General features: G+C 59.4%; 1 protein-coding gene across 22 annotated transcripts in view; it reads left to right on the top strand.

The window, feature by feature from the left end:
• The window catches only part of AFDN (afadin, adherens junction formation factor), a 147,461-nt gene that overhangs the window by 100,160 nt on the left and 21,554 nt on the right, over nucleotides 1-25,747 (top strand). For all 22 annotated transcript variants that reach the window (XM_070074581.1, XM_051841909.2, XM_051841907.2 and 19 more), the window contains 6 exons: nucleotides 105-248; nucleotides 1,666-1,864; nucleotides 4,917-5,020; nucleotides 7,888-7,974; nucleotides 21,457-21,522; nucleotides 25,537-25,610. In XM_070074581.1, coding sequence (XP_069930682.1) covers nucleotides 105-248; nucleotides 1,666-1,864; nucleotides 4,917-5,020; nucleotides 7,888-7,974; nucleotides 21,457-21,522; nucleotides 25,537-25,610 — 674 coding nt within the window. The remainder of the gene's footprint in view (nucleotides 1-104; nucleotides 249-1,665; nucleotides 1,865-4,916; nucleotides 5,021-7,887; nucleotides 7,975-21,456; nucleotides 21,523-25,536; nucleotides 25,611-25,747) is intronic.

The following is a 25,747-nucleotide window of genomic DNA, read 5'->3' as shown; positions in this document are numbered from 1 at the left end:
GGGTTAGCAGGAATACGTAACACATGCGGTTTCAAGTTACAAGCTCACGTATGTTGCACGAAGATGTTGTGACTGTGGTGCCTGGGTCATGTGTCCTCCCGCAGGCCACCACTTTGCTCACCATGGATAAGTATGCGCCCGAGGACGTGCCCAGTGTGAACAGCACCTGCTTTAAGTTGAACTCCCTGCAGCTGCACGCCTTGCTGCAGAACTACCACTGTGCGCCCGACGAGCCTTTTATCCCAGCGGTGAGTGGGTCGCTGCGCCCTCACGTGGTGGGACGTGTTGCCTGGGTAATGGGATGAAGGGGTATCTGAGAGTGACTTAGGAGACCACTGTGACGTCTGCTCAGGGTGAGAAGTGGGAGCCACGTAAGTCTAAGGGATTATTCAGTTCAGGGAAGTGGGTTCTTTTTTTTTTTTCCCCCCAAAGATGTGTTCATTTATTTGAAAGGCAGAGTTACAGAGAGGTGGAGGCAAAGAGACAGAGTGTTCTTCAATCCACTGGTTCACTCCCCAGATGGCTACATTGGCTGGAGCCGGGCCAATCCAAAGCCAGGAGCCAGGAGCCTCTTCTGGGTCCCCCACGGAGGCGCAGGGGCCCTTGCACTGGGGCCATCCTCCACTGCTCTCCCCGGTGCATCAGCAGGGGGCTGGGCCCATACGGGACGCCGGCTCTGCTGACGCTGGCCCCAGCAGTGAGGTTCTGGAAAAAGCATTGGAAGCAGCAGAACAGAGGAGGCGCGGCGGAGTTCAGGGCCAGTGGGCCACAGGGTCCCGTGGCTGTGCCACGTGGCTTGTGTGCACCTGCAGTGTCTGCCTCCCAGACCAAGTGAGGGCAGCCTGTAAACCCACAGCTTCCTCTGGAGTGGCGTGCTGGTGTCCTGTGAGGAGTGTCCAGAGAGAAGCCCAGTCCCCCAGGTGTGCCACTGTTGGCATTCCCACTTACAGGGAGGCAGGTGGATGGACAGAAAGACCTCCAGTGTAGAGTTAAATGCCAGCTGAAGACATACAGAAAACAGCCAAAGCCTGGCCTGCACTCTGCTGCCCGTGAGGAGTGTTTAGTTTGCCCAGCGTCTGGCGTGGGTTTTGTGGCAGAGTTGGCACAGAATTGAAAAGTGTGCACCCTGTGCTTCCGTCTCAAGGACAACTTCCCTTGTCCCTGGCCAGGAGCCTGCAGGGCAGGTGTGGCTGTGGGTGGGAGGGGCAGGGCGGCCTCGGGCTGTGCCTGTTTGCTCAGCAGGGGGGCAGGGCCAGTGAGGGTTGCGTGGCTTTTACTGTGCGGTTAGGATTTGTGAGCGTCACATTTCAGTCCAATGTTTTTAGACAGAAATGGCTCAGAGCCCATGATTCAGAAGTAACTTGTGGGCACGACGTGTCCGAGCTGGGAAGAGTACAGTGCTTCATTCCGTGTCTGTGTTTAAACATCCTACAAAACGTGGTTATTGGAGGTGCTGGAGGGTTGCGTGGGGGAAGGCTGCTTCGGAGATGGCAGGAAACGTGTTCTTCAGCTAATTGGTTGCTCTGCAGTGAAGCTGCGTGCTGTGTGCGCCTGGTTCGTGGAGCTCTGCCCCCCGCTGGGGAGCTCACAGCCCGGCCTCCGTGCCCAGTGTGCTAAGGCTGTGCTCCTGAGCTGTGCTGTGGTCCGCGTTTGTTTCGCACACAGGATCTCATAGAGAACGTGGTGGCCGTGGCTGAGAACACGGCCGACGAGCTGGCCCGCAGCGACGGGCGGGACGTGCGGCTGGAGGAGGACCCCGACCTGCAGCTGCCGTTCCTGCTGCCGGAAGACGGCTACTCGTGCGACGTGGTCAGAAACATCCCCAGCGGGCTGCAGGAGTTCCTGGACCCCCTGTGCCAGAGAGGTAGGCGCGGAGCGGCCCGAGCCTGGGCTCTGCCTGGGCGTCCTGCCTGAAGTCTGTGCGTGTGGCGATGCGCCGTCCTGGCGCGAGAGCGGCCCGAGCCTGGGCTCTGCCTGGACGTCCTGCCTGAAGTCTGTGCGTGTGGCGATGCGCCGTCCCGGCGGCGGCGCGGAGCCGCGTGGTGTGCTGTGATGCTGCAGAGGCGCCGGCCCTGCCTCCCGGGGCTGCACCCATGGCCAGTCCTTGGACTGCTGCTGCCGTGCCGGTGTCTCCTGAGCCTCAGGTGACACCCCCTGCAGTGGGCCTAGGCTGGGTCTGCGTGCGCCTCGGGAGCAGCCTGCCCGGGTCTGATCTGGGCCCTGTCCGCACACTCCCTCTGTCAGCATCTCGCTGTGGGGTGGGCGTGGACAGGTGCGGGGGCCACGGCTGGCGTGGTGCCTCCCCGCCAGCCTCCCGCATCGTGTGCACTGTGCCCGCCTTTGTAAGTTTTACCTCTTTCAGTTTGAAAAGCAGGAGACAGATACCCCTTCGTCTGGTATTCCCTACGTGCCTGCCATGGCCACGGCTAGGCCAGCACGCAGCTCAGTGTGGGCCTGCCATGGCCACGGCTAGGCCAGCACGCAGCTCAGTGTGGGCCTGCCATGGCCACGGCTAGGCCAGCACACAGCTCGGTGTGGGCCTGCCATGGCCACGGCTAGGCCAGCACGCAGCTCAGTGTGGGCGTCCACGGGGTCCTGCGCGTGGGCTGTGAGTTCAGGCTGTCCTTTGGCTCTGTTTCGTAACCTTTGCCACAGTTGCTTTCTGATGTGTGTTGATTGAAAGTACCACCCTTGCTCCTGAAGTAGCAGCTCTTGAATTAGACCAGAGTTTACGCCCACCGAGTACAGTGAGCATGAGGCCCTCGTCAGTGCGTGTCTCAGTCTCCGCGGGGTGTGATCTGTGGCCTCGGCGGCGTCTTTGAAGTTTTTGATAGTTTTGCAAAAACTGGTTTCAGAAAGGCTTCTTGTCACGAGGCCCTCCACCTTCCCGGAGCACTGCTGGCCGAGCCTGCGTCAGTCCTTGGTGCTGAGACGGGCGTACGTCTCCCTGTGGTAGCTCTCGGTTCTGCGGGCCGCACTGGGACTCCTGTGACCGCGTGGGGAAGGAGGGAGCGCTGGAGTCCCTCTGGAGTGGCCCGAGCTTGTCCTTGAGCGTTAGACCCATCCCGACCCTGGCCTGGAGGAGCCTCTGGGACACACCCCCTGCCATCCTTCCGTACCTGCCTACCTGTGGCTGCTTAACGGCGTCTTTCTGGCACCACATCCCAGCAGGTCAGCAGCCACAGCGCCCAGCTTCACGCCCGGACGGCCACACACCTGCCAGTTGTGCTGAGGCCCTCCCGACAGAGTCCCTCTTCCCAGGTGGTGGATCGCTCTGTGTCCCAGCAGGAACTGCCTCTGTCAGCGCAGGGTTGGGGTCCACGTGCGGCGAGCCGTCCTCTCCCTCCAGGCCTGCTCCCCTCGCCGGCCTTGCGCTGTCTCCATGTGAGACGCGGCTCCTGCTGGGCGGCCGTCCTTGTGCCACGCCAGACCTCGCCTCTTCCTGGCCCGTGGTTCCTGTGCTGCGGCCTGAGCTCCTTGAAGGCAGGCGAGGCTGGGCTCGCTCAGTAGCTCTTTGAATGAGCCTGGGGCAGGTAAGGCTGCAGGAGACTGGCGTAGTGGTCTGACGCGGGTGTGTGCCACACAGCAGGCACCGGCACTGCCGGCTTCACAGTGTGCGCCGCGGCGTGGGTGTTTGCCAGCGTGCAGATGAGGACAGTCTCGCGGGGACAGATTTGAGGACACCTGTGGTCTTTCGTCACGGCCTTGTTTGTGGTGTGTCGGATGACAGTGGTGCTGGTCACCCGTCGCTTTGAGCACGGGAGGCTGTAGAAGACTCAGAAGGAATTGTTCTCTCCAGTGACATCATGCTGCTCGTGCTTGCTCAGTTCTTCGTGGGCTGAGTGGAGCACTGTGCTCTCACTTGCAGCCCTTTGTTTGAACACAATGGAGCTGTGTGAGAGGAGGCTGTGAACCAGTCTGAACGCACACCTCTCTGGGGCAGCATTCCTGCACTGGGGAAGCCGGCGCCGGCTCACGTTTGTTGGCCTCAAAGTCATGGTCAGGTTGTGCTTCTCTGAAACGTGGCTAAGATCCAAGCTGTAGATTATAGATTATATTTGAGTGACAGCGAACCTAAACAGTGATTTAAAAAGTAAAACCACTTCTGTGTCCTTATGTTAACAGTACATTTTTTGACATCTCCTTTTCCTTGTACCACAAGCAAACTTTGTAAGTATCCAAGACGTGCAGTCAGGAGTGGATGAGGCCTCCTGGGCCGGTGCGCAGGGCGCCCAGGCCAGCCCGTCCATCGTTCCCGTGGGAGGGCCATGCGGAGCAGGTTGCCGCCCAGGGTGCTCACGCTAGGTCTGGGTGACACCGCTTTGTCAGAGACTGACGGTGCAGGTTTGACTGAGAGAGTGACGCACCTTGCGTGGGAAGGCTCCCTTGTGACAGGTTTCACTGGGCTCTGACGCAGACCCCAGAGATATCTCTAGTACATTATGAAATGATTCTGAAGTTTATTCGCAAGAAATTTAAATGAGCAAACCTGCAAAATAATTTGGACCATGTGATGAGAAGGGACTGGCTGACTTCAGAACTCCTGTCCAGGCGGCAAGTGGACTTGAGTCCCTTCCCCGCCCTGGGGTGGGGCAGGCGGGCGGCCCTGCGGTGTCCCTGGCCAGCTCCCGCCCACCTTCCTTCCCTGGATGTTATGAGGGTCTCCCGGTCCAGTCGCATCAACAGCAGCCGCAAAGCAACATAGCAGTTTCCTATGAAAGCAGGGACAAGCGTTTCTCCTTGTGCTGACTTACCCTGGGCCAAAGCAGGACCAGCTGTGCACGTCTGCGAGGCCACGTTCCAAGGGAATGCAGATTGAGCGTGAGGAGACGCGGTCTGTCGGCAGGTGTTAAGACCACTGAGGATTCCTCTTGCGGAAGCTGTGTCCTGACGCGACTCGCCCGGTTCCTCCTCAGGGTTCTGCAGGCTGATTCCTCACACGCGCTCGCCGGGCACTTGGACGATCTACTTCGAAGGTGTGGACTACGGAAGTTACCTTGTGCGTGAGAACACGGAGCTGGCAAGTATTGTGCGGGCTGTGAGGGCTTCGGGAGGCGGCCGGGGGAGACGCGCCTTCTCTCTGCAGGACCTGACGCGCTCTGACCTGACGGCTGGAAACCCGGTTTTGTTAGAAAACTGGAAAACCATGCTGTGTATCGTGTATTTTTCTCACAGATATCAGTGAGGTTTTGCCTGTAAACAGTGCTTTTTAAAACAGTTTGTGCTCATTCTTGTACAGGCTTAATGTTAATAAGCGTTTTACAAACATTAATAAGGTAACTTGAACAGATTTTATTATAGAAGTATTTTTTTAAGATTTATTTTTTATTTATTTGAAAGAGTTACAGAGAGAGGTAGAGACAGAGAGAGAGGTCTTCCATCTGCTGGTTCACTCCCCAGATGGCCACAATGGCCGGAGCTGTGCCGATCCAAAGCCAGGAGCCAGGAGCTTCTTGTGGGTCTCCCACGTGGATGCAGAGGCCCAAGGACTTGGGCCGTCTTCTACTGCTTTCCCAGGTCATAGCAGAGAGCTGGGTTGGAAGAGAGCAGCCGGGACTAGAATCGGCGCCCATATGAGATGCCGGCACCGCAGGCCAGGGCGTTAACCTGCTGCGCCACAGTGCTGGCCCCTATAGAAGTATTTTTATTTCATAAGCCTATCTTAAATATATGTTGAATCGTTTACTAATATTTTGTATCTTTTTCTGGTTTCATACATTCTAGGGGAATTTTTAATTTATTTGAAAGGCAGAGTTAGAGGGATCTGTCTGCTCATTCACTCCCCAAATTGCTGCACCAGCTGGGCCAGTACAAAGCCAGCAGCTAGGAGCTCCCGCCTCAGTGTCCTGTGTGGGTGACAGCCCCAAGGACTCGTGCCATCTTCGCTGTTCCCCTGGCGTACTAGCAGGGAGCCAGATGGACACGGAGCAGCTGGGGCTCAGCCTGCTCCTGTGACACGGATGCCACAGGGCCATAACCGAGGGTGCCCCTCGCCAAATCCACGGCAGTGTAGTTTGGCCTCCCTGCACACTCGCTGTGGACACATGCAGAGCATCTATGAAGAGTGAGTTAGTGACGGTTGCTTTGCTGCCCCAGACGCAGCGTCGTGGCTCACTGATAAGGTGGACGTGTCTGCAGTCACCTCTTACTGACCTCACTCGCAGCTGCTTGTCAGGTCCCGAGGAACAGTAACAACTTCATTTTTAAAATTTATTTGACGGAGAGAGACAGAGAAAGCTTCCATCTGCTGGCTCACTTCCCGGAGGCCGGCAGCAGCTGGGGCTGGGCCGTGTGGGAGCCAGGTGTGGGAGCTCCGTCCTGATCTCCCGTGGGTGGCAGGTGCCCAGCCACGGGAGTCCTCACTGCTGCCTCCCAGGGACGTTAGCAGGGAGCTGGCATGGGGCAGAGCCGGACCTGAGCCTGGGCAGTGCCGTGTGGCACGCGGTGGCCCGGGAGCGCCCCTCACCACTTGGAAAATGCCCACCCAGCAGCAGTGCTGTGCGGACTGCGTAGAAGACACACCTTAGACGCACAGTGATTCTTGTCTCTCGAGTTTATTCTCAGATTCCTCAGATCAGAGGTTGTGGTGGTTTTAAAAGTCACCGAATTCTCTGGTTCTTCAAGTGTATTTTTGCAGGCTTGCTTTGCTTCCCTGTCGTCAGCACCGTGGAGCGGGCGCTTCCAGGCTCGTGTGCGCAGTTAGCGGAGCTGCCCTGCGAGTGTCACCGTTGACTCTCATTCCGTGTGCCCTTTGGCGTGCGGTGGCCGACGGTGGCTCATCTCACTTCCTTGTCATCGTCCGAGGCTTGCTGGAGGCCCGGCCTGCTGCGCTGCAGGCTCACTCCCCGCCTCACGGAGCTCCCGGACCGCACCGCTCCTGGAGCAGCCGTGTCTGCTGCCTTGCTATTTCTTCGGTGGTAGAACTGTCTTTCACTGTCTTCCTGTAGGCTGCCTCAAATAAGCTTAAATTGCCTCTTTTGGTATAAAACAGGGCAGGCAGACAGAAATGTCCCATCCTCTGGCTCATGGTGTACGTCTGCAGCAGGTGGGACCACCGTCGGGGCTCCCCCACGCGTGGTGACCCGAGTGCTGGGCCATCGGCACTGCCTCCAGGGTGTGCGTTGGCAGGAAGCTGGACTCAGGAGTGGGGCTGGGACTCGAACCCAGGCCTTCTGATGTGGGATGCCTTCGACACAAATGGCGTCTTCAGCTCTGTGTCAGGTGTTTGTGTCCTGAGTTCTAGGGCCGGCACTGTGGTGCAGTGGGTTAAAGTTGCCACCTGCAGTGCCGGCACCTCATATGGGCGCCCACATGGGATGCCGGCGCCGCAGGCGGAGGATTAACCAAGCGAGCCACGGCGCCGGCCCCTCTACTTCTCTTTGTCACTCTGTCTTTCAAATAAATAAAATAATTCTAAGAACAAACAACAACAACAACAACAGACAAAACCAAATACTTTTATTTAAAAAATAAGTTCTCAGAGCACTGATGATTGGATTTGTCTTCGAGACTTGAGTCGGGTCGTGATTGGGTTTTTCAGATCAGTACTGAAGCACATCTGGTGTCTCCACTCTGTGCCCTGAGCAGACCGGGAGGCACTCGGGGTGTGCGGCCCTGCCGTGGCCCTGAGCAGACCGGGAGGCACTCGGGGTGTGCGGCCCTGCCGTGGGCCTGAGCAGACCAGGAGGCGCTCGGGGTGTGCGGCCCTGCCGTGGGCCTGAGCAGACCGGGAGGCGCTCCCTGTGTGTGGCCCTGCCGTGGGCCTGAGCAGGCCGGGAGCCGCTCGGGGTGTGCGGCCCTGCCGTGGGCCTGAGCAGACCGGGAGCCGCTCGGGGTGTGCGGCCCTGCTGTTGCTGTCGGGGAGTCACCTCTGTGGTTATCTTTTAGGCTCAGCCTCTGAGGAAAGAACCGGAAATCATCACTGTGACCCTGAAAAAGCAGAACGGAATGGGCCTGAGCATTGTGGCGGCAAAGGTAGGATGTGATGGTGGTGGCACGGCGCTCGGCCGGCCTCGAGTCCTGGGTCAGAGCTGGTCGGTGCCCTGCTGCCTGCCATAAGGCGTGGGCTCCGTCCTGTCTTTGGGGAGGGACGTGTGCTCTTGGGTCAGTGAGGGTGACTTCAGGCCTTGCGAGGGAGCAGTGCTGCCCAGCAGACAGCACTGACAGGCACAGCTCGGTCAGCACACGGAGAGGACTCTGGGCCCTGGCGTCCAGGCACTGCCGCCCAGTGGGTGTGGGACGGAGTGTCTTCGCCTCTGCCAGATGCTGGTGTCATAAGCTAAGTTCCTGTTTAAGAACTTGGTTCTAGGGCTGTTCTTCAATTGAGAACTGCGCTGTTAACCTCGGCTCTGTCCTCGGGTGCTGACCACTGGGCCACCCTCCCCACCCTGGGGCCTGGGTCCCTCTACCGTGCAGTTCGTGGCAGGAGGGTTTAAAACCACACGAATCTTTTCTTGAGTTGAAAGAAGTTAACATTGTGACTCTTGGGAGTTATTTATTCACAATGCTCTCAAGCGAGGTTGATTCTCAAGAATGTTTGTAATGAATTTTAGCTTGGGGAATCATAGGTATTTCCAATGGGGCAAATGTGATTTCTTTTTAAAAAAGATTTATGTATTTATTATTTATTTATAAGAGTTACAGAGAGAGGGAGAGGGAGAGAGAGGTCTTTGATCTGCTGGTTCACTCTCCAGATGGCTGCAGCAGCCAGGACTGGGCCAGGTCGAAGCCGGGAGCTTCATTTAGGTCTCCCCCGTGGGCGCAGGGGTCCAAGGACTTGGCCGTCTTCTGCTCTCCCAGGCCATTACCTCGGAGCTGGATTGTAAGGGGAGCAGCCAGGACTGGAACTGGCATCCAGGTGGGATGCTGGCTTCTCAGGGGTGGCTTTACCTGCTGTGCCACAACACCGGCCCCATAAATAGATCGTTTCTAGCTTTTTTTTTAGAGATCTAGTGTAAATAACTTACCATGGAGCTTTGCTCAGAGAAGTGGCATTCAGCTAGTCCTCGGAACCTGAGTGATTGGTAGACGGGCACAGGGAGGTCTGTGGGAGGGGGCAGGGCCTGAGCCGAGCGCCCCACTAGGAAGGGCTTCCCGATGTCCACACTCCGGTGCTCAGGCGGAGGAGTCTGCTCCTTGTCTGGACAGCCGCGGAGTGAGGTTGGGAGTGGCAAGGCAGTGGTGCGCTGACGCGGGGCTGTAGAAGCACCTGGGGCTGCGGGGGTGGGCGCTGTGGGCGGGGCTGCCGCTGAGGCTCAGCTCTGACTCAGAGGGGTGTCCTGTGGTGGTCGCCGGCTTGGATCCCGTGTCCCCACCCGCAGTGCAGAATTGCCGCAGAGCTCCAGGCTTCTGTGGTTCCGGGAAGCGGCGCCCCGCGCCCTGGGGATGTTGGGAGTGAACGCTTGCTGGGTCAGACTGAGTCCGCGCACTCAGACGCCTGGAGCTGCCTGTTCATCTTGCATCAGCTACCCCTGCTGGAGGCCGGAGCAGCACGGAGGGGCTGCCTCATCAGTCGCTGCACGTTGCCCGGTGTGACTCGTCTGGCCTCTCGGGGCTTCGGGCCTTCTCTCTGGCACATGAGGGAACCGGTGTTACCCACAGCAGGGAGGGTCCGCTGGGCGCCCCCGCACCCCTCTGATGTCATGTGGCCGCTGGTTGTTTGTGAGTGTTGACCTGTGTCCTTGTCCGGCTGCCGGGGCAGGTGGACAGTGAGGACAGGATGCCGAGCGCGGAGCCACAGTCAGCCTTTGTTCAGCCGTTGCAGCAGCGCTGGCCAGCGGCCAGAGGAAGGGCGCGGCTCCAGCCCTGCCTTTCCCGGCATGTCCAGGGGCAGCGTCATCCCCACAGCTGCAGAGCCGCTCCCCAGGGAGCCCACGGGAAGGCACTGCCTGTCCGTGGCCTGGGTGGGAGGGGAACACGGACCAGGAGTCTGAACGGGGAGGGCCCGTGCCGGAGCAGGACCGGTCACCAGAGAGCTGTGCCTTCTACGAACCTGGCCTTGGGCCACCTGCAGCACCCGTGCTGCCAGCCAGAGCTCTCCTGGTCATCTCTCCCACCCGCAGCCCTGTTGGTCACTCGGCTTCCGTGGGGCCTGCAGCCCTGAGCTGCCGTGTGCCCTCTGGCTCCCGCAGAGGCCGCCCTGGAGGGAGGCAGGCCCCTCTCCGGGCCACACCACAGAATGCGTCAGGAGAGCGCGTCTCGGGTGCCGGGAGCCGGAGGAGCGTCTGCGGCCCAGGCGGGGACCTGCACCTGCTGCCACCGGGAGCCGCAGGGTGGGCTTCAGTGCGGGGCCTTGTCCCACTGGGCTCCGTTAGGCTTACCAGGGTTAGGATAGTACCCGATGAAGGAAGTGGCCAGTGTTTAAACTAGTGTGTACTTCAGAGGAGCACATGAGTGCCTCGTTTAAGATACAGTACAGATTTCCGTGGTATGGTCTTCCAGTCTCTGTGGTTTTCTTGTTTCTGAGAGAGAATGTGAAAGATGTGTCGAAAAACCTGGGAGATCATCTCACTAGTATTTGCAGGTGGGGATGGGATTAGAGGAGGAGGACAGTGAGCGTAGCTCTGTCGACATCAGACAGAGCTGGGGGGCGGGCACGGCTGACGTCGCAGCCACTCCGAGCCCAGCTTAAGTACGGGGTCTCTTCCACTCCTCCAAGTCACACGTGAAGCCCACTCACCACAGGGTCTCTGGGGAGAGGAGGATGAGGCCCTGAGCCCCTTAGAACTGGACACTGCAGGGCAGAGTGCCTGGAGGCCCGGCCCCGCCCAGGCAGGGGAGAGGGGCTGTGCCCCAAACCCCCAACACAGGGAGGCCGGGTCCTCCCTGTCAGCGGGCGATTCTCGTTTTGGTCTCGCCTCTGCTCTTCCCACATTCGCCCCGAGTGAGTAGTGTGTATACACTTGAAGCGGGAGAAAGGCGCGTTTTGACGGGGAGTCCAGACGCAGCTCCAGGCCGGCAGTGCCTCACTTCGCAGGCCGCGAGCCACGGAGAGGCTGGACTCTCGTGAAGCCGTTTCAGCCGGTCAGCTGCTTCTCCCACTGGACACCACGTGCCAGGCAGCCAGCTTACTGCGCAAAGCCCTCGCTGTCCGGAGGGCACTGCCAGCCGTGTCCGCCGGCTGTTGGGATCCGGTGGCACGGAGGGCAGTGAGGGTGTGCTGAGCACACACTCTGCAGCTGCAGCTGGAAGGAAGGGCACGGAGGAGAGGGCCGTCCCAGGGTGGAGCGCTGAGCCTCGCGTGGCTGCGTGGGGCCAGGCTGGTCGCGCGGCACAGCCGCTGGTTCTGCACGAGGCCGGCCCTGGGACAGTTGGCAGAGGCTGGGCTGACTCGTTCAGTAAGGGCATCTCCAAAACAGCCGCGGGGTTACTTGGTGGCCCTGGAGGTGGGGCCTGGCAGAGCAAGCCTTGTCCTCGTTTGGGTGAGGCAAAAATGAGCACAGTGCAGTTTCTAAAAACTGTTATTTAGTTGAAAATCTGGGAGGCAGATATGTGTCCCATCTGGTGTTCATTCCCCAGATGCCTGCGGCAGCCAGAGGTGGACCAGGCTGGGCCACGAACTCCAGGCTCCTGGGAGGGGGGCACGGACCCAAGTGCTGCCTCCCAGGGTGCGCCTAGCGGTGGCGTGCTTCGGGGGCAGAGCCAGGACCGGATGATGTGGGGTGGCAAACACCTGCCCCCAGAGTGTGGCTTGACGTTTACCCCTGCTACTGTGTGGGCACTCAGGATTCCCAGCAGGGGGCAGTAAGTTAGTTGTAGCCGTTTTCCAGGGAGGCCGGAGATGGCCCAGAGGCAGCCAGCGGCAGGTAGGTGCAGGGTGCGCCCTGGAGGGCAGGGCGTTGTCTGTTTACCCTGGAGTTTCAGCGTCACTGTGGGTGCTGTTGCATATTTATTGAGTGGCAGTTCTCAGATGAGTTAATGGACTGGAAACTCACAGTGAGTCCTGGTCTCTCTGGAGCAGCCGAGGAGGTGGCCTGTGCTGGAGACAGGGTCTGTAGGGTTGAGATGGCCGTGAAGGTAAGTGGAATGCTAGTGGCTGGGGGACAGTGGGGCGCAGGTTGGAGCCGGTGACAGCATTCCAGTGTGAGCACAGGGATGCTGGCAGGGAGCTGACTCGGAGAGAACGCCTGTGGAGGAGCCGTCTTGGGGGAAACAGCGTCGCACCTGCCTGGCGTGGGACACGGAGTCCAGCTGACCTGCGGGCCTGTCGGCTTAGTGCACCCGTCCCCTGGCAGGGTGTGCTCGTCCCGTGTGTGCCAGCGGTCCTGTGTGTGCAGGCCTGCCTCACTTACCGTGGCAGAGCCGACGCACTTTCGAGTCCCCGGGGCAGTTGACCTCCAGAGGCACTTGGAGCCGCTCCGCGTGGCCCGCGGCACACGGGGCTCCGCCGTGGTGGGCCGAGCCGACGGCGCCGTCAGGCAAAGCCTCCGCTCCTTGCCTTTGGGTTGCAGGCGTGGCGTAGCCCCCGCAGCCGCCGGTGAGAGGTGGACCCCTCCCGTGTTCACGCTTGCAGGTCCTGTGGCTGTGCTGCTGTGCCCTCTGTCTGCAGTGTTGGCTTGGGCTTTGGCCCTGTCCTCTTGCCGTCTTAATTGGCGTGTGGCTCAGCTGCTGCAACCCTGAGCCGTGTTTTGATGTTAAGTTCCTGACTCGCCTTCCATGTGGTGGTTAGGTTTTATGAAATCCAGATGATTTGGAGGCCGTGTGGTATGCAGTTTACTTTTTAAAATAGGGCTTTTGGGGAAGCTTAGCATGCTACTTTCTGCTCGTCTGTGGGACAGCGTGATGCTTCCTGTTTAATTTGGGTTTTTTAAAATATCAACAATTCACTTTATTTCTGCAGCTCCTTTTAAAGTTTAATGAGGTACCGGGTGACTGAAAGTCTGAGCAGGCTGGTTGCGTCAGGGTCTGAGTGCTGCGTGGGTCCAGCTTGGCCGGTCAGTGCCGTCCATGCTGCGTCCTAGCGTCGAGCTCGGGGCTGTGTCGGCCGCTGCCGAGGGCTGAGAGGAGGAGAGCGCTGCGCTTCGGCTCCCGGGATGGAGACGTGGTTCTCCGTCGTGGGGAGGAGAGAGCCTGTGGTGAGTCCCCGCAGGGCGCCGCCGCCCGAGGGAGCGCGTCCTCTCCCACAGGCCTGTCTCAGCCTGCCGAGAGCGAACGTGTTCACGCGGCAGCCACACGCCCACGTGTGCTGCTCTCTGTTTATGCTGGAGATTCTTACCTTCATGAACACGCACAGCTCCTACGCACTGCAAGCCGGAAGCTGCACCGAGTCGTCCTGCTCGGCTCCGCGTGGTCAGTGGCTTGGGGGGGTGGGAGCTGTGCCCTTGCATGAGGACGTGGACGCGGCCCCCGGTGTGCAGTGCTTTTGGCCACATTGCGTGGTTTTAGTATAAACTTCCTCTGAAATATGATTTGTTGGCGATTTTACAACTACTTGGGGTATTTTACTATTTCATGTTAAAATGAAGGGCACCGTCTTAAACATGGTCTTAGTTCATGCTCTTTGAGTGCTGGTTTTAAATCTTTAAATCATCCTTAGCTTTGAAAGCTGAAAACACACGATTCCCGGGCCTTCGAGGTGAGAGGGTGAAGGCGGCGTTCCCAGTGCAGCTCCTGCCGCGGGCGGCGTGGCTCCTCACCCAGGCTGGGATCGGCGCTGTGGACGGCGTGGCTCCTCACCCAGGCTGGGATCCGTGCTGTGGGCGGCGTGGCTCCTCACCCAGGCTGGGATCGGTGCCGCGGGCGGCGTGGCCCCTCACACAGGCTGGGATCGGTGCTGTGGGTGGCGTGGCCCCTCACCCAGGCTGGGATCGGTGCCGCGGGCGGCGTGGCCCCTCACCCAGGCTGGGATCGGTGCTGTGGGCGGCGCGGCCCCTCACCCAGGCTGGGATCGGTGCCGTGGGCGGTGTGGCCCCTCACCCAGGCTGGGATCCGTGCTGTGGGCGGCGTGGCTCCTCACCCAGGCTGGGATCGGCGCTGTGGACGGCGTGGCCCCTCACCCAGGCTGGGATCGGTGCTGTGGGCGGCGTGGCCCCTCACCCAGGCTGGGATCAGTGCCGCGGGCGGCGTGGCCCCTCACCCAGGCTGGGATCGGTGCTGTGGGCGGCGTGGCTCCTCACACAGGCTGGGATCTGTGCTGTGGGGGCTTGTGTGTGCTGATGGTCTCACCACGCCGTCGAGGGAGTCAGACGTCCTGGGCTGCCTTTAGTCAGCCGCGAATGCCCTGTGCAGCTGCGGTTCCGAGCTGCTGCGGGCGTGTCTTCCCGTCTGGTTGTCTGATGCGAAGCCGTGCTCCGTGGCTTTTCTGATGAGTTTGAAAATAACGCTTTATATTTGTAGGCCAAAGACAAGATAGCAAATTATATAAGAGTCCGCTTTCTAATTATAGCCTACGTGCCGATTTCTGGGAGTGACTGAAATACCAGATTCAGTTACATGAATGAAATAACGTGACAGGAGCACAGGCCGGCAGCCCTGACTCCCTGCCTGGGCCCCACAGAAGGCGGCGTTGGCGCAGATGCCGCTGGGGGCTGCCTCGCGCCTCCCCAGCTCGGGTCACGCTCGCGGGTGCCGCACCGTGGTGCTCGGGCTCCATGCCTCCTGCCTGTGTCCTGCCACGCAGTGTGTCCCCTGTCCGGTCCATTCCCTTCACGCTGTGGACGGCTGAGATGCAGGGGTGTCCGACACCGCAGGGGGTGGGCGAGGAAGAGCTGGAGTCCACGCAGCCCCCGCCCTGCTGGCTACCTCACCGCCCCTTTCAAGCTGGCTAAGGTAGACTTGTGTGTAGGGAACACATTTTGCAACTGATTCTTTCAAAACTGAGCCAGTTCCTACCAGCAAGAGAGCACTTGGGAGCATTTTAAAGCCCGAGTGCGGCTTTGACGGTGAGTCGGAGCAGCCTGCTCTGCTCAGAGGAGAGGCACTGGGGCAGGCCCGCCGGCTGTGGCAGATGCGCCTGCTTCTGGAATTGCTCCTGGCGCCGGCTGCCTGCGGCTGCTTTCCAGACCTGAGAACAATGGGCGGCATTCAGGCTGCCTGGCCAGCGCCGCCTTCTTCCTCCCACTGTGTTTTTGTTTTTGGATTGTTTTTTAATGATGTTTTCATGCTGCTCATCACACCACACTCCCACAGGCTGCTGCTGGAATGTCTGAGGGTGTGGGGAGGCTGCGGCCCCACGGAGAGCACGGAGCTGCCTCTGGCCATCTCAGCAGGTCCGTAGGTGCCTGGCGCTACGTCAGCTCTGCCTTGGTCACCTTTCTGCTCACTTTGGTTTCTCCTCCTGCCGTAGTCTCACGGGTGAATTTTGGATACCGCTTGCTTCTGCCTCTTGTCTCCGCCTGTCTGCCCGCCCTGCTCTCCCCGACCCTCATCTGTGCTGCCTCTCAGGATGCACTTGAGAAACGGGTGGTGGTGGTTGTGTTTCATGTTGAGGACTCGGGGTCCAGAGCTCCTGACTTTGGTTTGCGGTACCTGCTAATGGTACATTTGACATCGTCGTCTGACATCGGCCATCGTGAAGGCTAAACGTGGCGGTTGGGGCTCCTGCGCCAGGCGTGTGGCTCCCGTGTGTTTGATCTGAGGGCACACTCTGTCTCCAGGTGTAAGATGTGTGCAGCCCGATGCCTTTGGGATGTGGAACTGCTTTCTAAACGTACCCCCTCCCCCGTTGTTTGGAAAGGAATTGTTGGGTGAGGACTGTTAACCCGAGGGCCAGGCATGCTCTTGGTTTTGCAGGTAATGAACAGACCATGCAGTGATAGCTTTCAATTATTATTTCAGGTATTTTTGGCTGGTGATCCTTAGTTTTTACGTGCCTGTTATGTCGTACTCAGTTTTAATGGCTCATGGTTTGAGTTCAAGATGTGTAACGTTAGCTGATAGATATTATGATGAGATCTTTTTGCCCAATTTTCTGCATAATTATAAATTTATAGCTAGTATTTGTGGCTGCTGATACGTACGTTTAAGAGCAGTGCTGTTTTAGAAACATACTGTGAGCCACGTAAATAATTTTAACTTCCTGTTAGTGACAGTGAAAAGAAACCGGTGAAATTAACATTAATAATGTTTTGTTTTACCCGGTATATCCAAGTTGTTATTTCAACACATAGTAAAAAGTTGTGACTGAGGACCGTGACGCCAGGAGTGTGTGCTGTCTGCCGTCTGGATGTTTCCCAGGCCGACTTCTCAGCTCAGGTGCTCTGTGGCCCCCGTGGCTTGGTGGCCGCACGTGGGCCGGCACCGTTTCAGAGCCTCCAGGGCCCTTCCACCGCGTCCCCTGTGCCGTTCTCTTCGTGCCTCTGGCTGGCGCTGGGTCACTGCTTGCTACGGCTGTCAGTGACTGGCTGCACACAACACTCAGCAGCAGGGGCCTGGGGACTGTGAGTGTGTGACTGTGAGTGTGTGTGTGAGTGTGACTGTGTGAGAGTGTGTGTGACTGTGTGAGAGTGAGTGTGTGAGTGAGCGTGTGTGTTAAGTGTGTGTGACTGTGTGAGTGAGCGTGTGTGTATGTGTGTGAGCGTGTGTAAGTGTGAGAGTGAGCGTGTGTGTGTGTGTGACTGAGTGTGTGTGTGACTGAGTGTGTGTGAGTGTAAGTGTGAGAGTGAGCGTGTGTAAGTGTGAGGGTGAGCGTGTGTGTAAGTGTGTGTAAGTGTGCATGTGTGTGAGTGAGAGAGACAGGAGCTGGAGATGGTCCATTCTGACCAGACTAGATGAGCGTGTACGTCGTTACTTAGAAATCTGACCTTAAAAAGTGGTTTCACTCCTCCTACAGTCTCTTGTCCTAGGTTATGACATTCTTGTCTCGGTGTAGGTGAAGTGGGTGGGGAGAGCGTGAACTCCAGATAGGCAGGGGTTCACGGCCCCGCAGACGGCAGGTGTCTGGACACGGTGGGCATGCAGCAAAGCCTCTGTGCCCAGCTGACGCCTGGCGTGCCAGCCCAGGCCAGTGTGACCAGGCTGAGACCGTGGACATGGTTCAAGCCCGGTGAAGACTGTGGTGTTCGGGTTGACAGTAACTACCCACCTTGGTTTGATCCAGATGGCTGGACTAACTCTTAGTTGTTGTCGACTCTGGTCACTCACGTGTGACTGTCTTTCTGAGATTGTTGCCAGCACTGTACTTGGATGATGTGTGGCTAGGGTATGGCCGGGGCACAGGTGGCGGGAGGGCGTCCGAGGGGGCAGTGAGGCTGCCAGGGAGCTGTGCCACTGCCCTGCAGAGTTGGGGTCACATCTGGGAGCCCCAGGTGCCTGCCAAAATGTAGCACACCCCTAGAATGTTCTAGAACTGACACCGTGCCTGGCCTCCCTCCTATCACGTCCCTTCTCTAATGGTATTTTTTTAGTGTCGTATTGCGTGAGGCATTGTCCGACCTTTAATCACACTGTGTTCATACCCGGACTCCAACAGCCTTTACATTCAGGTGGGTCCGGGCATGGAGGTCTCGGATGATCACAAGCACGTCTTCCCCTGAAGACCGCTTAGTGCGACAGACGGACTTACTCCAAAGTCAGTCCACTCGGAATCAAAGGACGAGTTGTAACTTGGAATTGAGGACTTTCGGGTATACAAGACGAAAGTTGCTCCCCTCTTACCATCGTGTGCTACCCGCAAGTAACGGTGTGAGTGTCCTGCTAAAGCAGCACGTTTGGAGCCGTGGACTGGAACGCTCGCGGGTTCTGCTCACTTGTGTTGCTTCTTGCCGTGGAGCGGCAGATGGCCTGTGCTGGGTCTTGGGTAAGGGGCTGCTTCCCCCGAGTGCACAGTCGGGCTCCCGCAGAAGCGGCTGTGGCAGAGGCAGAGTTCTCAGGGAGGCGGGGGAGGCGCCGCCCGCACCAGCAGCTGTGGTGACTGTGCCAGGTGGCTGGGATGCCGCACCGGCGCCTCAGTGAGGAGAAGCCGTCCTCCCCGGCTGTGCGGGCCTCTGGTTGGCAGGGGAGCCTGGGGTGCAGGAACAGAGGATTCCGGCAGATCAAGGCTATCAGAAAGACAAAGGCAAGGTGGGGGCCAGGACCAGGAGGCTGATGTGTCTGCCGCAGGCTGGCCGGGGTGCTCTAGACAGAGGATTTCCCGAGACGCGGGCCAAGGGAGGCCAGCAGATCCGGCGCGAGGGGCCGCCCGCCGCCTCCTGCCGAGCGTCAGGACTCACCACGGGCGCTCAGGGCTGGCGGCTGGTGGGCGTCTGAGTTTACACTTACTGAACTCCACGCTGCATCAGTGTTCTCAGCCGCCTGCCAAGGTGGCCGGTTTCGCGTTCTGTGACGCACTCCTTGCAGCTCGTGTGGCGCCTGCGGTGGGAACTTGCCATCGGTGTGTCAGGTGTGGCGTAGTTAGGAAGTCCCGGGCCCTGAGCTGCTGCGTGCCCTGCTCCGCTCTGTGGCTTCCTTGGTGCACTGTCTAAGGAGTGACTGGGGTCCCCGTAGTCTTTGTTGACGGTGACCTTGGAAAGCAGACCAGAGATGGGGGAGGGAGGTGTGACTTCCTGTCTGAAGCACAAACTTGCTATTTCCTCTTTTATAGCAGTATTACCAGAATATTGCCAGTATTGCTGTAAACATTTTTCTTGTCAGAGATGGTAGTAATTGGTTTTGTTATTAAAAAGATGCTTTTTATTTTTAAATTGCAAAATCAGGGTTGCATTAACCAAAAGAGAATGGCATGCGACTGCTGCGGGCTCCTTCACTGGACCAGTTGGGAATCTGACGTTCGGCCGCCAGTCGGGTGGGAAGCAGACAGAGAGTGGCCTGGACTCGGCCTAAAGGGATGTGAAGCCACGTGCGTTTGCTGAGAGCACACGACCGCAAGACCACTGGACAGCTGCCCCTGCGGTGCGAGGAGCCCCTGGGGCCACGCTGTCTGCGTTGGCCAGTGTCGGCACGGTTGGCCGACTGCTGAGTGATTCAGCGGCTGAGCTGTCACTCGGGGGTTGGGAGCGCCGTTTCACTGGTTGGCGGGGGGTTTCGTCTCAGCCGTCGTTTGCTCTCCTGTGCCTTAGCTCCGCAGGCTCAAGGAGGCTGCCCCGGCCTGGATGCAGTCCGGTGGGAGCCTGGGCTCTCGGCGACGTCGCGGGCGCCACCTGCACGTCGGACTTCTTATTTTGACATTTCAAAGTCAATATAAAAGTGTGCGGGCTTCGCCAGCTGTTCAGGAGAGACAGGGAGTGCGTGTGTGTGTGTATTTAGGGCAGAAGGAGCCATCCAAGGCCCTTGGGTCTAGGTGTTGGCAGTGCTGGGCAGTTTTTGTTTTAACTTTTTTTTTTTTTTAATTATTTACTTATTTGAAAGAATGACAGAGAAAGGGAGAAGCAGAGAGAGATCTTCCATCTGCTGATCGCTCCCCAAATGGCTGCGACAGCCAGGGCTGGGCTGGGCTGGGCTGGGCTGGAGCCGGGAGCCAGGACCCGGGAGCTGCTTCCAGGTCTGCCACGCTCTGCTGCTGCTTTCGCAGGCCATGAGCGGAGAGCTGGCTCGGAGACGAACAGCCGGCTACAGACCGGCACCCATGTGGGTGATGGCACTGCACGTGGTGGCTTGATCCACTACGCCACAGCCCCAGACCCGTGTTTTAATGTTTGATTTTAGTAAAGTTATACGTTTACCAAAAAAAAGGAATTATTTAGTTCCCATGCAGCCCTTACTCCATTCCCCACACTGCTCCAGCCTTCTGTTTCGCAACATCCTGTGTTAGATCGAGGGGTGTGTGTGTGTGTGTGTGTGTGTGTGTGTGTGTGTTTTCAGTTGTAGCCACAACAGGTAAGGGAGAGGCCTGCCTGGTGTTCAGCAGGCAGCTGCATGTTTGGGCTGGGTGGGAGGTTAGAGCAGGGAGTATGCCGGCTACCTAGGAGAGATGTGTGGACGTGGCTGAGCAGGTCGGGAGAACTGTGGTCTGGGGTCAGGTGCCACAGAAGTGGGGCTGGTCCGGGGTCAGGTGCCACGGAAGCGGGGCTGGTCCGGGGTCAGGTGCCACGGAAGTGTTTGTTTCCACCCTGTGTGGGCCGTGGAACCACAGCTTCCCAACATGGAGTTGTTTGGTTAAATGAAGAAGTTGTGTGATGTTTTCAGAATGTAGGGGATGTGAGTTTCCAGAAGGTGGCACACAAAGCAGTGGCTGCAGCATTCGTGACCCCCACCCCACCCCACCCCCCCTCCCAGAGAAAGGGAGCCGGGTAGCCCTGTGGTCAGGGGTGCTTTGTACACGTAAACTGTCGGTTTTAAGAGTAAAATGTGAATAGTTTCCTAGAAAATTTGTTCTCATTGATTTACTGAAATCACCCTTTTTAAAAGATGTATTCATTTATTTGAAAGGCAGAGTTCCAGACAAAAGCGGGGTTGAGGGGCCGGGGAGAGGTCTTCTGTCCACTGGTTCACCCACTGGTTCACCCACGATGGCTGAGGCTGGGCCAGACTGAATCCAGGAGCCAGGAGCTTTTTCCAGGACTCTCACGTGGGTGACGGGCCCGGGTACTTGGGCGTCTTCTCTGCACTTAGCAGGTTCATTGGTAGGGAGCAGCCAGGACTTGAACTGGCACCACATGGGCTGCCAGCGTCTCAGGTGGCAGCTTTACCTGCTGTGCCACAGCACTGACCCTGGAGTTGCGGTTTTTGTAACGTGTGTGTATACAAATGCAGTACTCATAGCTCACAGAGGTCCGTTACTCTTACATAGTAAGACAGTTCTATGGGGACTGGGTCTTGCTGCTTTAATATTTATTTAGGCCTATAATATATGCTTTCTGCATAATTATCTTTGTTTGCCACAATAAATTTCTTTCCATTTTAAAATCTGAACTACAGGATATGTGGGAAAAGAACGAGAGTGTGAGGGGCGTGGTAAAGTTGAAATGTCAAGACCCCGCAGAAAAGCCGCTTCAGATGAATTAAAATGTGTTAAAGTAGCTACACGCTGTGTGTGCAGCTGGCCGTCTGCGTGTGCCTGTAGCTCCTGCTACACGCTGTGTGTGCAGCTGGCCGTTTGCGTGTGTGTGCCTGTAGCTCCTCCTACACGCTGTGTGTGCAGCTGGCCGTTTGCGTGTGCCTGTAGCTCCTGCTACACGCTGTGTGTGCAGCTGGCCGTTTGCGTGTGTGTGCCTGTAGCTCCTCCTACACGCTGTGTGTGCAGCTGGCCGTCTGCGTGTGCCTGTAGCTCCTGCTACATGCTGTGTGTGCAGCTGGCCGTTTGCGTGTGCCTGTAGCTGCTCAGAGCTGTGACATGAACTCTGCCTGTGCTCTGGGGTGTTCATGAATAACTGATTTTTCAGATATTCTTTCCTTTTAAGTAAAATAGACACATTTTCTGTTTTTAGTTTTACCAAATAGAGGATAAATGCTATTAACGTAGTTTCTATATTTCTAGTTTTCCTGTACAACTAGGAATTGTATTGTCTGTGTCCTGTGGGGCTCTGTGCAGTGTGTTTCTCCCGGCTGTGTTTAGAGTGGTATTTCTGCCTTGCTCTTACTTAGGGCGCGGGCCAGGACAAACTGGGAATCTACGTGAAGTCTGTGGTGAAAGGAGGCGCGGCGGACGTGGTCAGTATCCTTGTGGAAGAGCGATCCACGGTGCCACCGATGCTTAGCTGCAGGGGACTGCACAGTGCAGACAGGTCCCTCCCCCCCCCCCACCCCTGCTGGACGTGTGCAGGCCGGGCAGTTAGCTGCAGGGGACTGCACAGTGCAGACAGGTCCCTCCCCCCCCCACACCCCTGCTGGACGTGTGCAGGCCGGGCACTTAGCTGCAGGGGACTGCAGTCAGACAGGTCCCCCCCCACACACCCCTGCTGGACGTGTGCAGGCCGGGCACTTAGCTGCAGGGGACTGCACAGTGCAGACAGGTCCCTCCCCCCTCACACACACCCCTGCTGGACGTGTGCAGGCCGGGCAGTTAGCTGCAGGGGACTGCACAGTCAGACAGGTCCCTCCCCCCCCACACCCCTGCTGGATGTGTGCAGGCCGGGCAGATAGCTGCAGGGGACTGCACAGTGCAGACAGGTCCCCTCCCCCACATACACCCCTGCTGGACGTGTGCAGGCCGGGCGGTTAGCTGCAGGGGACTGCACAGTGCAGACAGGTCCCCTCCCCCCACATACACCCCTGCTGGACGTGTGCAGGCCGGGCGGTTAGCTGCAGGGGACTGCACAGTCAGACAGGTCCCTCCCCCCCCCCACCCCTGCTGGACGTGTGCAGGCCGGGCAGTTAGCTGCAGGGGACTGCACAGTGCAGACAGGTCCCCTCCCCCCACATACACCCCTGCTGGACGTGTGCAGGCCGGGCGGTTAGCTGCAGGGGACTGCACAGTCAGACAGGTCCCTCCCCCCCCCACCCCTGCTGGACGTGTGCAGGCCGGGCAGTTAGCTGCAGGGGACTGCACAGTGCAGACAGGTCCCTCCCCCCCCACACCCCTGCTGGACGTGTGCAGGCCGGGCAGTTAGCTGCAGGGGACTGCACAGTGCAGACAGGTCCCTCCCCCCCCCACACACACACCCCTGCTGGACGTGTGCAGGCCGGGCACTTAGCTGCAGGGGACTGCAGTCAGACAGGTCCCTCCCCCCTCACACCCCTGCTGGATGTGTGCAGGCCGGGCAGTTAGCTGCAGGGGACTGCACAGTGCAGACAGGTCCCTCCCCCCCCCCCACACACACACCCCTGCTGGACGTGTGCAGGCCGGGCAGTTAGCTGCAGGGGACTGCACAGTCAGACAGGTTCCTCCCCCCCCACACCCCTGCTGGATGTGTGCAGGCCGGGCGGTTAGCTGCAGGGGACTGCACAGTGCAGACAGGTCCCCTCCCCCCACATACACCCCTGCTGGACGTGTGCAGGCCGGGCGGTTAGCTGCAGGGGACTGCACAGTCAGACAGGTCCCTCCCCCCCCACACCCCTGCTGGACGTGTGCAGGCCGGGCAGTTAGCTGCAGGGGACTGCACAGTGCAGACAGGTCCCCTCCCCCCACATACACCCCTGCTGGACGTGTGCAGGCCGGGCGGTTAGCTGCAGGGGACTGCACAGTCAGACAGGTCCCCTCCCCCCACATACACCCCTGCTGGACGTGTGCAGGTCGGGCAGTTAGCTGCAGGGGACTGCATAGTCAGACAGGTCCCTCCCCCCCCACACCCCTGCTGGATGTGTGCAGGCCGGGCGGTTAGCTGCAGGGGACTGCACAGTGCAGACAGGTCCCCTCCCCCCACATACACCCCTGCTGGACGTGTGCAGGCCGGGCAGTTAGCTGCAGGGGACTGCACAGTCAGACAGGTCCCTCCCCCCCCACACCCCTGCTGGATGTGTGCAGGCCGGGCGGTTAGCTGCAGGGGACTGCACAGTGCAGACAGGTCCCCTCCCCCCACATACACCCCTGCTGGACGTGTGCAGGCCGGGCGGTTAGCTGCAGGGGACTGCACAGTCAGACAGGTCCCTCCCCCCCCACACCCCTGCTGGACGTGTGCAGGCCGGGCAGTTAGCTGCAGGGGACTGCACAGTGCAGACAGGTCCCCTCCCCCCACATACACCCCTGCTGGACGTGTGCAGGCCGGGCGGTTAGCTGCAGGGGACTGCACAGTCAGACAGGTCCCTCCCCCCCCCACCCCTGCTGGACGTGTGCAGGCCGGGCAGTTAGCTGCAGGGGACTGCACAGTGCAGACAGGTCCCTCCCCCCCCACCCCTGCTGGACGTGTGCAGGCCAGGCAGTTAGCTGCAGGGGACTGCACAGTGCAGACAGGTCCCTCCCCCCTCACACACACCCCTGCTGGACGTGTGCAGGCCGGGCACTTAGCTGCAGGGGACTGCACAGTGCAGACAGGTCCCCTCCCCCCACACACACCCCTGCTGGACGTGTGCAGGCCGGGCGGTTAGCTGCAGGGGACTGCACAGTCAGACAGGTCCCTCCCCCCCCACACCCCTGCTGGACGTGTGCAGGACGGGCAGTTAGCTGCAGGGGACTGCACAGTCAGACAGGTCCCTCCCCCCTCACACCCCTGCTGGACGTGTGCAGGACGGGCAGTTAGCTGCAGGGGACTGCACAGTCAGACAGGTCCCTCGCCCCCCACACCCCTGCTGGACGTGTGCAGGCCGGGCACTTAGCTGCAGGGGACTGCACAGTGCAGACAGGTCCCTCCCCCCCCCACACCCCTGCTGGACGTGTGCAGGCCGGGCAGTTAGCTGCAGGGGACTGCACAGTCAGACAGGTCCCTCCCCCCCCACACCCCTGCTGGACGTGTGCAGGCCGGGCAGTTAGCTGCAGGGGACTGCACAGTGCAGACAGGTCCCTCCCCCCCCCCACACCCCTGCTGGACGTGTGCAGGCCGGGCACTTAGCTGCAGGGGACTGCAGTCAGACAGGTCCCTCCCCCCTCACACACACCCCTGCTGGACGTGTGCAGGCCGGGCAGTTAGCTGCAGGGGACTGCACAGTGCAGACAGGTCCCTCCCCCCCCCCACACCCCTGCTGGACGTGTGCAGGCCGGGCACTTAGCTGCAGGGGACTGCAGTCAGACAGGTCCCTCCCCCCCCACACCCCTGCTGGACGTGTGCAGGTCGGGCACTTAGCTGCAGGGGACTGCAGTCAGACAGGTCCCTCCCCCCTCACACACACCCCTGCTGGACGTGTGCAGGCCGGGCACTTAGCTGCAGGGGACTGCACAGTGCAGACAGGTCCCTCCCCCCCCCCCCACACTCCTGCTGGACGTGTGCAGGCCGGGCACTTAGCTGCAGGGGACTGCAGTCAGACAGGTCCCTCCCCCCCCACACCCCTGCTGGACGTGTGCAGGCCGGGCAGTTAGCTGCAGGGGACTGCACAGTGCAGACAGGTCCCTCCCCCCCCCACACCCCTGCTGGACGTGTGCAGGCCGGGCACTTAGCTGCAGGGGACTGCAGTCAGACAGGTCCCTCCCCCTCACACACACCCCTGCTGGACGTTGCAGGCCGGGCAGTTAGCTGCAGGGGACTGCACAGTGCAGACAGGTCCCTCCCCCCACACACACACCCCTGCTGGACGTGTGCAGGCCGGGCACTTAGCTGCAGGGGACTGCAGTCAGACAGGTCCCTCCCCCCCCACACCCCTGCTGGACGTGTGCAGGTCGGGCACTTAGCTTCAGGGGACTGCAGTCAGACAGGTCCCTCCCCCCTCACACACACCCCTGCTGGACGTGTGCAGGCCGGGCACTTAGCTGCAGGGGACTGCACAGTGCAGACAGGTCCCTCCCCCCCCCCCCCACTCCTGCTGGACGTGTGCAGGCCGGGCGGTTAGCTGCAGGGGACTGCACAGTGCAGACAGGTCCCTCCCCCCACATACACCCCTGCTGGACGTGTGCAGGCCGGGCACTTAGCTGCAGGGGACTGCACAGTGCAGACAGGTCCCTCCCCCCCCCACACCCCTGCTGGACGTGTGCAGGCCGGGCACTTAGCTGCAGGGGACTGCACAGTGCAGACAGGTCCCTCCCCCCCCCACACCCCTGCTGGACGTGTGCAGGCCGGGCACTTAGCTGCAGGGGACTGCACAGTGCAGACAGGCTGTGTACTTACCGTTGCCCCCCCCCCACCTGTTGGACACGCGCAGGATGGACGGTTGGCTGCAGGGGACCAGCTCCTCAGTGTGGATGGACGAAGCCTCGTCGGACTCTCTCAGGAAAGGTACAGCTTACTTCTTTGCTAGAAGCTTAGTATTAGCATTTTTAGATGACATTTTTTATTAAATCTCAGAATTAGAAAATGGAAAATAGTGCTGAGACACTTTGCTTTGTTATTGTGGACTCTGAGTGTCCCTGACT

Source organism: Oryctolagus cuniculus, chromosome 5 (assembly GCF_964237555.1).
Source record: "Oryctolagus cuniculus chromosome 5, mOryCun1.1, whole genome shotgun sequence".
In the NCBI taxonomy this organism is placed as follows: domain Eukaryota; kingdom Metazoa; phylum Chordata; class Mammalia; order Lagomorpha; family Leporidae; genus Oryctolagus; species Oryctolagus cuniculus.
This window is presented reverse-complemented; position numbering and strand designations above follow the sequence as displayed.